The sequence below is a fragment of the Poecilia mexicana genome, unplaced genomic scaffold (genome assembly GCF_051168715.1).
Source record: "Poecilia mexicana isolate PSO_F unplaced genomic scaffold, ASM5116871v1 scaffold_2, whole genome shotgun sequence".
NCBI classification, from domain to species: Eukaryota; Metazoa; Chordata; class Actinopteri; order Cyprinodontiformes; family Poeciliidae; genus Poecilia; species Poecilia mexicana.
Genome location: NW_028263371.1, coordinates 53617030 through 53632912, shown reverse-complemented (window position 1 = coordinate 53632912; position 15883 = coordinate 53617030). Strand labels below are relative to the sequence as shown.

The 15883-nt window shown below is 44.8% G+C and overlaps 1 protein-coding gene across 1 annotated transcript in view; it reads right to left on the bottom strand.

Annotated features, from left to right (window-relative positions):
- The window catches only part of ttn.1 (titin, tandem duplicate 1), a 35423-nt gene that overhangs the window by 2559 nt on the left and 16981 nt on the right, over positions 1 to 15883 (bottom strand). Inside the window, exons 19-38 of the mRNA XM_088003017.1 lie at positions 15221 to 15511; positions 14833 to 15132; positions 13995 to 14136; positions 13747 to 13910; positions 13356 to 13658; positions 12283 to 12564; positions 11606 to 12199; positions 10635 to 10925; positions 10239 to 10538; positions 9763 to 10065; positions 9376 to 9678; positions 9021 to 9289; positions 8620 to 8935; positions 8217 to 8522; positions 7791 to 8090; positions 7133 to 7708; positions 6672 to 6977; positions 6205 to 6587; positions 5898 to 6108; positions 44 to 5800 (exon numbers count right to left, since the gene is read on the bottom strand). Of these exons, the coding sequence (XP_087859143.1) occupies positions 44 to 5800; positions 5898 to 6108; positions 6205 to 6587; positions 6672 to 6977; positions 7133 to 7708; positions 7791 to 8090; positions 8217 to 8522; positions 8620 to 8935; positions 9021 to 9289; positions 9376 to 9678; positions 9763 to 10065; positions 10239 to 10538; positions 10635 to 10925; positions 11606 to 12199; positions 12283 to 12564; positions 13356 to 13658; positions 13747 to 13910; positions 13995 to 14136; positions 14833 to 15132; positions 15221 to 15511 (11697 nt within the window). The remainder of the gene's footprint in view (positions 1 to 43; positions 5801 to 5897; positions 6109 to 6204; positions 6588 to 6671; positions 6978 to 7132; positions 7709 to 7790; positions 8091 to 8216; positions 8523 to 8619; positions 8936 to 9020; positions 9290 to 9375; positions 9679 to 9762; positions 10066 to 10238; positions 10539 to 10634; positions 10926 to 11605; positions 12200 to 12282; positions 12565 to 13355; positions 13659 to 13746; positions 13911 to 13994; positions 14137 to 14832; positions 15133 to 15220; positions 15512 to 15883) is intronic.

Here is a 15883-nt window from a genome sequence, read left to right as displayed (position 1 = left end):
AACATTCTGAACAAAAAAATCTTTCGCTGGAGGAAGATCTCACCTTTAAGCGCCACTTGCTGCTCTCGGTAAGCTGTGACTTTCTTGTATATGGACTGAAACACCTGACCAGTGAAGGAGAAGGAGGATTTGGACACTCCTCCATCTGAGGTCATCTCACAGGTGTACTCTCCCTGGTCACTCTCTGCCAGCTCATGAATCAGAAGACTGCAGGATCCTTCAGAGTAGTGCATCTCAAAGCGACTGCTCTGTGAAAGCCTCCTGCCGCTAACGTACCACACCACCTCCCTGACGCTGCTTTCACAGACGCAGGACATCTTGACTGAACCCTCGCAGGCCTCAGCTGTTAGCTGGCTGAGGACTTTGGGAGGTTTTGGGGTCGGGGATTTCACAGTGGGAGGAGACACAACCCTCTTGGGGGACATAATTGGAGGAGGTGATTTTACCCTCGGAGGTGATTTGATTCCCTCAGGCTCAGGTGACTTCAATCCCCTTGGAGATTTGATACCTGGAGGTTCTGGAGACTTGATGCCTCTTGGTGTTTTGATTCCTGCGGGTTCTGGTGACTTGAGACCTCTTGGTGTTTTGATACCTGCAGGCTCTGGTGATTTAACACCACGGGGAGATTTTGCCTCTTCAGGTTCTGGTGACTTCACACCTCCAGGAGTTTTGGCTGGTGTTGGTGACTTTAGTCTGGGTTCCGGAGATTTTAGCCCACGTGGTGACTTGATTCCCTCCGGTTCAGGAGATTTTACACCAGGAGTTGGTGATTTTAAGCTGCGTGCTGGAGAGGGAGCTGATGGCTCCGGAGATTTGATGCTCTTAGCAGATTTTACTTCCTCTGGTTCAGGAGACTTTACACTTGGTGTGGGTGACTTAACTTCAGGGGCAGGAGATGCTACAGCTGGTGACTTTACACTTGGTTCTGGTGACTTTATACTAGGTGCTGAGGAAGGAGCAGGGGATGCCGCTGAGGGCTCAGGTGACTTAACACTGGGTGCTGGTGACTTCACAGGTGGCTCAGTGGTTTTGACAGCTTTGATTTCCTCCTTAGGAGGTGGCCTGCGGATTGTCAGAGTAAAATGAGCCTCCTGTCTACCTGCTGAGTTCTCAACGACCACAGTGTAATTGCCTTCATCAGATGTGGTCACAGATGAAATCTCTAGGCTGGACTTGTACTGAGTTGTGGTGACATGGATACGAAGAGATGATACAATTGTCTTGCTCTCGTGTATCCATGTCACAGTTGGTGCAGGCTCCCCATCAATGTCACAAGAGAACCGGGCTGTCTCTCCCTCTGCAACAGTCACAGACTGTGGCTTGGTGAGGATTTTGGCAGGAAGAGAAGGTTTTTCCTTGGGCAACGTAAGTTGCTCAGGAGCAGAAGCAGTCGAGGATGTTTTCAGTTTATCTTCAGATGTTGCATGCTTTCCAGTTAAAGAAAACTTCTCTGAAGAATATGAGGAACTAGAGGAAAGATATTCAGTGGAGGCATACTTGATAGATGAGTCATACCTCTCAGCAGAGGAGAATCGCTCTCCAGAAGAGAATCTCTCGGCCGAGGCACCAATTCTTTCCCGTGTGACAACCTCACGTGTTTCTGTTAGCTTTGACTTGCTCTCTTCCACCTCCAGGTAGGTTTGCGAGGTATAGCCAGACTTAAAGTGCGTGGTGTGGTAGTGATCAATGCGTGTGACTTCAGGAACAAATGCTTTAGGAGCGTCCTCATCCTTGCGGCGGGAGGAGAATGTAGTGTATCCGCCCCCTGACACCTCCAGCGTGGCGAAGTCAGACGCCTCACCCTTTGAATTGGAGCACACACAGCGGTATGTGCCACTGTCTTCTTCTTGGCAGTCCAGGATAGTGATGGTCAGAACGCCACTCATGTTTGTGAAGATGTATTTCTCACCATGTTCAGAGATTTCTGCTCCATTGTGGAACCATGCAACTTCAGCCTCTGGTTTTGCTTGGATGTTCAGGGTGAATTTTGTGTCCTGACCAGTTGGGATGCGATGAGAGCGCATCCTGACAGTTACACGAGGAGCGTGATCAAGGCTGAAAGGTGCTTGACTCACAACCTGGTATTTCCTCTCAGACTTCAGAGCAGCTTTCCTGGCTTCATAACGGGACATGATGTCAAAGCGTGCCGACCGCTCAAACCTAGAGGAGGAGCGGGAAGACCTCTCCACTGACCTAACAGGACTGGGAGAACGAGGACGGGTCCGCTCTGGAGTAGGAGATCTCCTCCCCACAATCTCTCCCTCTGTTTCCACAGGTCTAGCATGTGGTGGTCGGATTAGCTCTGAGACTGGTCGCATCAGCTCAATGTAGGTAGGAGACAGTGACCTTCTCCTTCTCGTGTACTGAGAAATAGTACGTTTCTTTTTTGTCTCAACCTCAGCGGCTTCATGTCTGACTTCCTGCCTCCTTTCCTCATGTTCAACGACACGTCGTTGAACTTGGATAGGGCTACCAGGAGGAGAGGCAGAAAAGCCGAGCTCAAGTTCATCTTCCAGCATCATTGTCTCCTCCTCTGCTCTCTTCCTTGTCAGGTAGTCATCCACAGGCATCAGCAGCTCTTCATCACTGAGATCTCCCAGAGACCTCCTTCTGGATCTAAAGGAGACTTCAGACTCAGGAGATGGTGAACGTCGGGCAGGTCTAACAGTCTCCAAATCATCCATTGTCAATTTGGGAATGCGCCATCTTGGTCTGTATTGGTCAGTGATTCTGGGGAGAGGCATCACGTAGAACTGCTCCCACCTGGACAGACGAATACGTCTCTGCCTCTTTTGCACAATCCTTTCTGTTCTCTCTGATACCTCATACTGATCTCGTATCTTGCGATACCACTTCATGTCAGACAGAGGTACAAACTGCTTAATGGCTTTGTCTTCATCCAGAGCTTTAGGATCATGAACCACAGGCTCAGGAATTTCATAGGGCATGAAAATCCTTCTCTCTTCCTCTAGCTTCTTGGTCTCTGTCTTCTCCTCTGTGATGTCAAATTCGCCTTCAATGTTCTTGGTGCTTACTGCGGGTTTGTAGACCTCTGCAGCAAGTTTGAGGGCCTCCTGTGCTGTTGGGTTTAGAGGTACGAGTTCCTCAGTAGCTGCAATGTGCTGAGCCATTTTGTTGGTTTTCTCTATTTGTTTTTGTACATGTCTGAGTTTCTCCTCTTCACTCTTGTACTCTCTTCTAGTGTAAGTGAGACGGTCCACTTTCAGAGTGGCCTGGCAGCTTGCAGAGCCAGCAGAGTTGGTTGCTGTGACTTTGTACACTCCATCATCCTCAAGCAGAGTCTCCCTGATGTGAAGGACATGATAATCAATGTCCTGTTCTATGACAACAACTTTGGGACCAAACTGTAGAGGAAGGCCGTCTTTTTCCCATTTAAGAGAAGGAGTGGGAACTCCTGACACCCTGAGTTCAAAGCGGACACTGTCTCCCTCTGTGCACTCAACATTAGCCAGGAGACGTTTGAACATGGGCCTCATTGTATCCTCAAGAACAGGATGAGGTATCACAGTGAGACGAGCCTTGCAGCTGTCTTCTCCAAACCTGTTGTGGGCCATGACTGTGTATTCAGCATCATCACCAATATCAAGGTTGTGAATCATGAGTTGATACAGGCCCTTATCACTTGTGAAGGTGTACTTCCTGTCATCCTCTTTGATTTGTTCTCCATTTTTAAGCCAGATTACATGAGGCTCTGGGTGCACAGTGATAGTGACACCAAAGCGCACATCCTCACCAATATATGCTGTGCGGTTGTAAAGTGGCAAAGTGAACTCAGGTGGTCTCTGGAGAAGTTTAGTTTTGTCAACCCTCCTCCTCAGCTTCCTGATGGTGCGGCTCATGTAGTGCTCTCTGATGCTCCTCACAGTTTCTACAAAGAGTTCTCCATAGGCACTGTCCTCTCCATCATCACTCACCACCTTGCATCTGTAGACACCATCATCAGACTCTTCAATGTCCTTCACGTAAATACTGGCAAAGCCGTTGCTGTAGGAAATCTCATACTTGGGGCTTGGATGTAACTGACGGTTACCTAAGTACCATGTTACCTGAGTACTCTTGTCAAAGTTCACAATACTACAGGTAAATCTAACATGGCCACCTTCCTCAGCTGAGGCATGCATGACAGGCCCGGCACGCAAGCCATGGTACTCAGTTCCAATCTTAACTTTACCAACTTCCAGACCTCGCTGGTTTCTGAAGGCACCTCCAAACGCCACACGAGCTGCTGAAACTATGGTATCAGTCTTCTTTACTAGTGACTGATAGTATCTTCTGTGTCTCAGTGTCCTGATGATCTTGTTGCTGACATGCTCAATCTTCATCTTGAGCCATGGATGTTCTAGAGCTTCATGAGCAGTCATACGGAGCTTCCTGTCCTTGACTAGGAGTCTATCTATAAAGTCCATTGCCTCTAAGCTGATGTCCTTGAATGCTTCCCTGTCAAAGACGTACTCACAGTTTGAGATGTTCTCAATCATCTTTGTCATAGACTCTGCGGCAAATGGATTAAGGCCGCTGAGTAGAACATATGCCAAAACACCAATAGACCACATATCTGTGGCTGTTGTGACCAGATCATGGCGGTGAACCTCTGGGGCATAATACTCTGGAGCTGAAAACAGCATTCTGATGTTTTCTCCAGGAACCAACAGTCGAGACTGTCCCATTTCAATAATTTTTATATTGAGACTTCTCCTTGTGGTGTAAACAATGTTATCTGGGCGGATATCAAAGTGGCCAAAGTTTTGGCTGTGTAAGAACTTGACAGCAGAGCAAACCTGTCTCAGGTAGCGGACAATCTCCTGTTCTGTGAGCTCAAAGTTGCTGGTACCAAGCCGCTCAAAGATATCAACTCCAGAGATGAATTCAAAGATCAGGATAATCTCCTCCATGCTTTCAAAGTATTCATGGAGGTAGATGATATTCTTATGTCTTCCAACATTAAGAGCCTCTATTTCCCTGAGGACTAACTCGCGATCAGTTCCTTTCACTTTGATGAACTTGGCCATGAAAGTCTTCTTAGTGGCAATCTCCACACAGCGGTGGACCACTCCAAACTGGGAGCGAGCAAGCTCCTCTGAGATGATGTATTTGGAAGACAGCTCCTTCACCTTGTAGAACACAGCTTCCTCCTTGGTGATCTCTCTGTCTTCATCCACTTCCTCGTCATAGTTCCTGATCACAGATTTGTCTTCCTTGGTGGTAATGGGCTCAGTTGGAGCAGATGGAAGGCTGACACCAAACTGGTTCTCTGCAATAACACGGAACTGATATTTGGTCTTTCCAAATATGTTGATAATGGTGATACTGCAGTCTGTTGTATGACCAGCACGAATCCACCTATCAGCAGTGGTTGGGCATTTCTCTACAATGTAGTTAATAATCTCACTGCCACCATCACTGGCAGGGGGCTCCCAGGTCAGTGTAATAGAGTCCCGTGCAATGTCGCTGACCACAAGTCCCTTTGGAGCATCAGGGATGTCAGCCACATTCACCTCAATAGTTTGCTTGTCTGACCCGAATCTGTTCTTTGCAGTAATTGCATAATAGCCAGTATCCTTCCTCTGTACTCCCTTCAGGAACACCAGGGAGGTGAAGGATCTTGTGGTGATAACTTGATGATAAGCAGAGCTTGAGAGGACCTCCTGACCCTTCTGCCAAGTGACCGCTGGCTCAGGCTTTCCTGAGATGGGGATCTTGATTGTGACGTGATCACCGCGCACAGCTTGTACAGCTCCCATTCCCTGGAGCTCTTTAGGCAGGTGTATTTTTGCAGGAACTGAAATGAAAGAATCAGAAAATTACATTTCACTAGAATGTAAAAAAAAAAAAGATAATTTAGAATATAACCTAATGGAGATGTTTGGCATAAATACCTTCCACCTCCAGGTTGGCTGTTGTAGAGATAGATCCTGACGGGTTAGTTGCTCTGACTTGGTACACTGAGGCATCGTTCTCATCAGCTGCAGTGATGACCAGCTGATAGTAGCCACCCTTGAACTCAAGGACTTTTATTTTTGTTCCATCTGCCAGGATCTCCTTACCACTGCGATACCATTTGACAACAGGCTTTGGATGGCCCACAACCTTGTTATAGGAAAAGATAATCAGAGTAAATTAACCTTCTGAAGAAAAATCAAATATAGGTTATCACATAAAAAAGTTCTTCTAGTTTATAAATACCTTGGTGACAAAGGTGGCATTGCTGTGGTATTTGACAGTCATGTCTCTGATCTCCTCTCTGAATGCAGGAGCACGAGGAGCCTGCTCAGACTTGGGAATGACCGGCAGAGAGATCTCAGACCAGTCGCTCTCACCGCCAATGTTTTGGCATTTCACACGGAACTCGTACTCAAAGCCTTCAATCAAGCCAGTGACTTCATAGCTGGTCTCTGTAAATGTCTTTGTTGTTACAGACATCCATTTGTTCTGCTTCTTCTCGCGTTTCTCAAGGAAGTAGCTGGTGATTTTCGCTCCTCCATCGCTAGTTGGAGGCTTCCAGCAAACGACACAAGAGTCTTTGGTAGAACTGATAATGAACGGCTGCTGTGGGATTCCAGGTTTATCTGTGAGAAAAACAACACAGGGCTGTTATTCTGTCTTTGTGCTAACTAGAACTCTAGGCAGAAAATTAAATTTACGGGGGTTACCATATGGACTCTTGATGATGACCACTGATGGAATCTCCAGAGGCTCACTGACTCCATACTGGTTCTGTGCTGAGACTCTGAAGTAGTATCCAGAGCCCTCAGTCAGGTTGGGGACACGGCAGGTGGTGCCAGAGACAGAGGAAGACACCAGGTGCCACTGTTCTCCCTCTTTAGCTTCGCATTTCTCTACAATGTAGTTGGTGATTACAGACCCTCCATCATCTTTAGGAACCTTCCAGCTGATCACAACTGAGTTCCTGAGCAGGGATTCAACAACAACAGGACCCTCAGGGATGCAAGGTTTGTCTGGGGAAAAAATAGTAAAGCAACATCAGGAACGGCTCATGGTGTTAATGTAAAAAAAACTGTCAGGTAATAATCAAAGCATGCAAATATTCTTTGTTCATTTGAATTTTTATTTGAAGTTGTTTTAAAAGACTTTCAGTGATGTAAGCCAATACCTTGGATTTCAACACGCAGAGAGGTATCAACAGTTCCAAACACATTGCTGAGCTGAACCTTGTAGCGACCAGCGTTGGTTTTTCGTTGGGCATTCCTCACAACAAGGTGGGTATAGCTTTCTGTGTTTTCAATGATCACGTTCTCAGATGAATTTAGAGGTTTTTTGCCGTAGAACCACATGATCTGGGGGATTGGACGACCAATGTAGACGACGTGGAGCCGGAGGCTGGTACCAGCCCCAGCATAATACTTTTCTTTCAGAGGGAAGCCAGGGTGGAATTGGGGAGCTGCCTGCAAGCGTAGTTTGCCACTGGTCTCTATCTCTCCAGCCTCGTTGATTGCCCTGCAGGTGTACACGCCTTCGTCTTCTTGCTCCTCTGTCAGAATTGTGAGGGAGTGGTTACGACCATCTGAGCTCATCTTGTACTTGCGGCTCTGGATCAGTTCTCTGCCGTAGCGATACCACTTGATCTCAGGCAAAGGTCTGCCAATGATTCCACAAGTTAGAGTGCCAGACTCGCCAAGCTTGGTGGTTACATCTTGGACCTCTTCCTTCAAAGCTGGAGCTTCACCAACTGCAGAAAAAATATGATTCATATTTACTCCAACCTTAAATGTTAAATTAACATTTCATTAGGTGTAGTATAACTAGCTCACCGCTCAGTTTGGTCTTGATGCCCATGGGTGTGCGACGAGGTCGGCTGAGTCCAGCCTCATTTTCAGCAAAGATTCTGAATTCATACTCTGTGGCCTCCATCAAGCCCCCCATGGTGAATTGCCGATCCTTGGAGCGCTCCTTGTTGCATTTCTTCCAAGCACTTTCTCCAGCTTCCCTGAACTCAATCCAATAACCCAGGATCTCCTTTCCGCCATCATGTTCTGGCCTGAGCCAATGAATGGTGATGCTGTCCTTGGTAATAGAGATGATGTCAATATCTCCTGGTTGGGTGGGCTTGTCTACAGGAAGAGACAGGAAGACGTTAACAATAATAGAAAAAATATCAAATGAAACCTTGCTAAAAATTCTAGCAAGGTTTCATCACTTCATTCATGGGAATATAAGTATTAAATAATACAACACACCAAATGGATCTTTGCAGACCACCGATTCTGAAGCAGGACCGGGTTCACTCTGCCCAATGTCATTTTGAGCCACCACTCTAAACATGTACTCTGCGTTGGGTATAAGTCCGGTGACATTGAACATGGTGGTAGTGATGTGGGTCTTGTTGTGACGAACCCACTTCTCTGTGGAAACCTCCCTTCTTTCCACGTAGTATCCTGTGACACGAGAGCCACCATCGTCCCGGGGCCGGGCCCAAGACAGAGACACCGTGGTCTTGGTGACGTCCATGATCTCTGGTGGATTACTGGGAGGTTCGGGTGGACCTGCAGTTATAGGTATTGTCAGTAAAACATGTATTTTGAATCACAACAGAGCAGCTTAGATTTGAAAGTTGAAGACAATTTCAGAAATAGTACTCACAAAGAGGTGTCTTTGGCAGAACAGCTCCATCTGACTTAAGGGATCTGCTAACACCAAACTGGTTCTCAGCAAACACCCTGAAGTGGTACTCTACATTCTCCTTCAAGCCCTTGACCACCAGGGAGGTCTCAGTTACCCGGGCATCCACTGTGTACCAGGCGGCCTTTGGTACTTCCCGCCTTTCTACTATGTAGCCCAGGATGTCAGAGCCACCATCATCTGAAGGCGGTCTCCAGCTGACGCGAACTGATCTAGCCTGGATGTCATCAAATTCTAGAGGACCTTCTGGGGCATCAGGTCGACCAATCACCTTCACCTGATGGCGAAAAGCATAAACATTATTACTTTTTTTAGTTAGTCTCTTTTTCTTCCTGACATTTCCTTGAGGTGTTGTATCTCACCTTGATGTACACAGCTTTCCTACCACATTTGTTCTCCAGCACCAAATCATAGGTACCGGTGTCGTCTTTGTGTGCCTCTTTGATGACCAGCTCCGTGATGTCATCATGGGTGGCAATCATGGCACGATGTGAGATGTCACGACCATCCTTTGTCCACTTAGCTGTGGGTATAGGTTTGCCTTTGATAGGAACAGACAAATGGACGACTCCACCTTGCCGCACCACATATCCTTCCTCGTATACACAATCAAGCTCAAAGTCAGGATAATCTGGGAAAGACACAAAAAGCAGCTTTGCTTATTAAATTGTTCATTCAACATATAAATGCATGTACTGTGTAAAATTCTTCTCTTACCAAGCATTTCTTGGACTTTAACCACTCCAGAAATCTCTGCAGGCTCTCCGGCACCACCTGCATTGCAGGCAATGACTCTGAACCTGTACTCTGCACCCTGGGGCATGTGTGTTAGGGTGTACTCGCACATCTTGGTGGGTGTAGTATTGCACAGAGTCCATTCAACCTGGTCCACCTTTTGCATCTCAATGAAATATCCAGTAACAACAGAACCACCCTCTTCCTCAGGCGGCAGCCAGGCCAGAGAGACCGATGTCCGTGTGCTGTCTGTGACTCTGGGTTTAACTGGAGGACCTGGAGGTTCTATTTAGCAACACAGAAAGATTTACTAAATAAACTGACCTCCTTTCTTGTAAAACTAAATGAACTAAGCTTTGCATCACTTACCAATGGGATCCATGGCAACAGCTACGGCAGAACTTTCACTGGGTTTGCCAGTGCCTCTGGAGTTGATGGCAGTGATTCTGAACTCATATTCCAGGCCCTCAATCAGCCCGGAAGAACGATATCTGGTCATAGTGACTGGATTCTTATTGATTCTCAACCATCTGTCAGATCGGGCCTCTTTACGTTCTATTATGTAGCCAGCAATGGTGGAGCCCCCGTTGTCCACAGGTGGTTGCCAGGTCACGGTCATGCCTTCATGGGTGACATCAACCACCTCTGGCCTGCTTGGGGGTCCAGGGATGGCTGCATGGGAAGAAAAGGTGGACATTTTTCTGAACTGTGGGACAAAAAGTATCTTTCTGACCAAATAATCAAAGAAATTCATCTGGCCAAGCATGATTGTAGATCTGCATGTCTAAAATTATCAAACTGGTAAGATCATAACAGGGAATATGAAGATGACTCTGAGAACTCACTCTTGGCGCTCTTGCACTCCACCACTTCAGACTGCAGGAAGCCACCAAAACCAAAGCGATTCATGGCAGCAACACGGAACACATACTCAGTTCCTTCGTTAAGCCTGGTGAACTTGAAACAAGGTCTGGTCACAGATTCAGAGATGGTGGACCAGCCTGGGTGGTGGGCTTCACGCTGCTCCACCACGTAGCCGCTGACATTGGCACCACCGTCTTTCTCTGGAGGCTCCCAGCTAACTGTTACCGAGACGCCATCAACCTCCTCGATTTTTATGGGACCGACTGGGATACCAGGTTTGTCTGCGCAGAAATGACAAAATACAGACAATTTATGTTCAGAAATGTTACTTCAATGCTGACATAAATCAGATATTTATTTGTATGAAGTGTTCTTACCCAGGATGATGACCTTGATAACCTCCGTTGCCATGCCGATAGCATTCTTCACCTCCAAAGTGTAATCTCCAGTGTCATCGATGGTGGTGTCACGGATGACAAGGTGTGTGTATTTCCCATTGCTGTCGATCTTGATGCGGTCCAAGCTGTCCTTCAGCTTGGCACCACCGAAGTACCAGGAGCAAACCGGCACTGGTTTGGCTTTAATCGGGATGTTCAGGTCAATAGGTTTGCCCCGGTGCACATGAACGATCTTCTGAGGGATGCTGGTCAAGTCAATCTTTGGCATCACTGAAAAATAAAATATTTAATTGGTTAAATTCTGGCTTTCTGAAAGGAAATATAATGTGTGTTAAGTGTTGTAGGTCAAGGCTTTCCAAACAGCATTAGTTTCTGGCCTGGTCAATCCCACATAATATATAAAGGAACATTGAATTTATTTATTTGTCTTTTCACTTTCATTTGCTATTACATTTTTACATTAATTCAGCATATAGTTTACTTCATACCTACTGATTTTAGTTGGGAATGAGTTTGGTGGTGGAGCTCTTTATCAGCTAATATATTATGACTTTATTAATGTGATGCTGAATATATTACCAGATAAAACATTTCCACCATAATCCTCTCTTTTAATAAGAAAATATGTAACATATGTTTTAAGAAAATATGTACGTTTTTTTTTTATTAATTCCATCAATCTGTATTTAATCTCCAGAGTTTAGGTTTTTGCAGAAGTGTCCTCTGGTTGCTGGACAGTTACTTTGGTCTTTTGCTTGTCACAAACCCAGGTTATTTTATAGCAATGAGTGAAAAAAAGTTAGATTAGTAATAAAATGAAAATTTATGATTAAAATGTTATTTAGTTTTTTTTAATCTTTTTCTCATATTTTTCTAACACTTTCTGAAGCCCCTAGTGGCCTCTGAGGTCAACAGATTTGTTCCAGGTTGTTGACGCTGTGACGACTCACCCTTGACCTCCTGGATTATGACTGGTGTCACAATGTCCATGGGCTCGCTGACTCCCCTGCTGTTGGTGGCACGGATCCTGAACAGGTACTGGTCGTTCTCTGTAAGCGACTGGATTGTGTGCTGGGACTGAGAGGCCTTAACTGTCGCCACGGCGCTCCACCTGTCTGACCCCACCTTGCAAGCTTCTATGATGTAACCTGTCAGCCTGCTGCCGCCATCATGCAGTGGTCTTTCCCAATGGAGGGTCACAGTGGACTTGGTGACATCCACAATGCTGAGGTCTGTGGGCACTGATGGTACTTCACACACCAGCACAGGCTCAGCTGTCTCACAAGGCTCGCCGACACCATAGATGTTCTCAGGTAGGACTCTGAAGAAGTAGTGCACGCCTTCCTCCAATCCTGTGATCCTGTACAGAGTCTTCCTGCACTCAGTGGTCACAGTTTTGTATGACTTCATGTTGGCTTCTCTCTTCTCTACGATGTAGTTGCTGACATGAGCGCCACCGTCCAGGCTTGGGACGTCCCAGGTGATCACAACCGACTCCTTGGTGTAGTCTTTCACCCTGACTGAACCAGGAGGACCAGGGGTGTCTGAAGAAAAGAGACACATCAAGAAAATGAAGATTTATGTCTGGAAGAATTACTTCAGTAAAAACCAACTGGACAGAACTTACCGTAGACCTTGACCAGGATAATGCACGTCTTCTTTCCAGATGGATTCTCGGCTTCCACAACATATTTTCCAGAATCATAGCGATTAACTTTCTCCACCAGGAGAGAGGTGTGACTGTCGGTGGTCTCAATGAAGCCTCGGCTCTGCAGCTCCACACCGGTCTTTCTCCAGGCAACAACTGGTGCCGGTCGGCCGGTGATGGACACGAACAGGCGCAGGGTACCGCCAGCACGCAGACAAACCGTCTTCTTCAAGTCTTCGGCCAGTTCCAGGTCAGGCATTTCTGAAGATGGAAACAATAGGAGATTATGAAAAAAATCCTACTTACTTGCATATATTTTTGATGACTGCTCAATATTTTATGTTGTAATTTTGCCCTTATTTTACAATGTATTATTATTATTATTGTTTTTACATATTTTAATACTTTTTGTTAACCTTCATGCCTGAATGTCTTTGCTGCTGTTTCACCTCATGTTACTATACAAAAACAGGCATTTACTTGACATCCAAATAGTTTCACATTTTAAATGCAACTTTTGCATTTGAAATGAGAAAAAAAAGATTCTTATTCAAAAATTTTGACATCTTCAAAAGTAATAAATAATTTGTAATTTCTTTAATTATTTTTCCTTGTTATGAAGGTGTTATTTAAAAGAAAACCATTTTTTAATCTTTCTGAAGACATTTTTCTTAGAAAAAATATCTTGACTCGAGATGAACTAATATCTCTACTCAGAAAAGAACTAAGTTCCATAATTTCCTTGAAATTTCAGTTTCAAATCACTGACCCAACATATATTTTTAAATAAACTATTTTTAAATATTTTTCCAGCAGCTTAATGTACTGTTTTAGTCCAGCTTCTTATCTACTTTTTAAGTGAGAATAACAATCGGACAAATAATGAGTTCATATTGCAGGGATGTCCAAAGAAAAACAATTTAAGAATCTGAAAAGAGCTGAAGAATTGCTAAGATCACTTTAAACCTGCATTATGAAACTTTTTAAAAACTTTGTTAAAAATGTCACAATATCGTGACAGTATGGTATGAGACTATTACTAATGAACTCACCAACTTTCTCCAGTGGTTCGATCTCCCCACTCGGTTCACTGAACTCCCCGGTGCCGTTGCCGTTGATGGCCGCCACCCTGAACCTGTACTTCTTATTGGCTGCCAGGCCACCGGCCACGTACTCATTGGTCTTTATGGGCTTAGCAGTGGCGCGGTACCACTGCTCCGAGTCTTCCTCTAAGATCTCTATGACGTAGCCTGTGACATCGGAGCCGCCGTCGTACATGGGCCTGGTCCAGGTCAAGCTAATGCTGTGCTTGGTTGTGTCCACTATGCGAGGTGTTGATGGAGCAGCCGGGGTGTCTGAAGGGGATGAATATAAATAGATTATTAACGTACTTTCATGTTTTAATATCTGGAAACTCTGTAGTAAAGAAGTAAAAAGACTCACATGTGGGATCTTTACAGACAATGTATTCTGAGGCATCGCTTGGCTGGCTCTCTCCAGCATTGTTGACAGCTGTGACTCTGAACTGGTACTCGCCTCCCTCTATCAGGCCAGTGATTTTCAGACGGATGTCATAAATTGTGTAAGTTCTGTTCACCCGAGTCCATCTGATTCAACAGAGCAGATCAATTGTTCAATGTTTTTGTCTGAGACAGTTAAAGCTGATATTTGTAGACAGAATATGTTTTAACCTTGTGCTGCTTTTCTCTCGTTTTTCCACTATGTAGTTCTTGATCTCACTGCCTCCGTCGCTCTCAGGCTTCAGCCACTCGATGATGATGTGCTCCTTACCCACCGCTGTGGCCTCTGGGGCTCCCGGCGGGGATGGGACAGCTGGGAAACAGGTGTCAGGTAAGAGAATAATTCTGTTTCCCAGGAGTAAAACATACCACAAACAACACCAACCAACCTAACCAAAGTTATTAAAGTTAACTGAAACTGAAACTGTTTTCATTCAGGAGAAAACTATAACTAACTGGAACTATTTACGCATATATAAAAACAAAACATACTGAAATTATAGATATAATATCCTTCATTTCCATGTTTATAAATCCATTTATTAGCCTTTTGGACTGATGTGAAAGATTTTTTCCCCAGCTATGAGGAAATTACGGCACTTCATGCTTCTTCTGGCAGTTCTTACATTAGTTCACGAAATTGTGACACAAAAGTTGGGAAAAAACGCCAGTCAGGCGGTTGTTCAACAATAATTCAATACATATTTTGAAAATAGTATCTTCTGTTGAGTATTCATTACCCAAACAATTTAAATTCTGCACCTAAAAATTAACCAAAGTATGAAAAAACTAAAACTACTACTATGGCTATAAATAAATAATATTGCATAATAATAATAAAAGTAATAAATAAGATAGCAAACGCATTAATTAAACAAAATTTGACCAAAAGTCACAACAAAATAAAATTAAACTATAATGAAAAACTCAAAGCTATTATAACCTCTGAAACCTAGGTTGAGAAATAGTCTGAATGTGAAATATTTGACAAAGAGAAGCGGTTTCGTACTGTAGGCGTTTCTGGCGATGATCGGCTCGGACTCCAGAGGAACTCCGGGTCCAAACTTGTTGACTCCTCTGACTCTGAAGACGTATTCGTTGTTCTTGATCAACCTGGAGCTGACACATGACAGCGACTTGCACTCTGCCTCCATGATGACCCAGTTGAGCCGGCTGGTTTCACGTCGCTCTACAATGTAGTGGGTGACGATGTCTCCGCCGTCCTCCAGAGGGATCTTCCAGGAAACCGTACACTTCTCCTCAGTGACTCTGCTGATCAAGATCTTGTCAGCAGGTTGTCCAGGAGTGTCTGTGAGGAAAACAAATCAAGAGTTGGACATTTTTGTGACATGTTCATGTTCTGACCCAAGCCTAAATGTTGAAACATGGCTACTCACCCAGAACCTTCACGTTGACCGAAGCGGTCTTAATGCCATTGGGGTTCTTGACGGTGAGGATGTATCTACCCGTATCGTATCTGTCGCAGTTTTTGATGACGGCCATGGCTCTTGTTGACGTGTATGTCAAAGAGTATTTCTCTCCCAACTCCAAAATCTTGTCACCCTTGGACCAGTACACTGTGGGTTCTGGTTTGCCTCCCACAGCACCGTCCAGGACAAGGTCGGAGCCAGCCATAATAGTGATGACCTCACGCGTCAATTTGCTGTCAAGTTCTGCTCTAGGAGGAGCTGCAGTAAGTAAAACATAAAATTTTAAGCTGTGATAAAAATTTGACTGCAAAATGGATTTCAGTTAAATTGTTCTGCGTTAAAAAATTGGGTTGTAACAATAAATACACCTAAAAATACAACAATTTAGAAAAACTTCCAGGAAAATCATTTCACGATTGTCTTGCTTTCACACATAAAGCAAGAGTTTTACAAATTATAAACTGTTATTCATGTTTTATCAAGCAGTATTGCTGTGGCATTGTCCTCTAAGACAGTGGAAATTGCAGAAAAGCAGTTTGTTTTGATGACTAACTAGCATTGTTAGCAGCTGTTAGCAAGTTGCTGTATTCTCACAGTTCTTACAAATCTCATCTTCTCTGATCAGTGTCT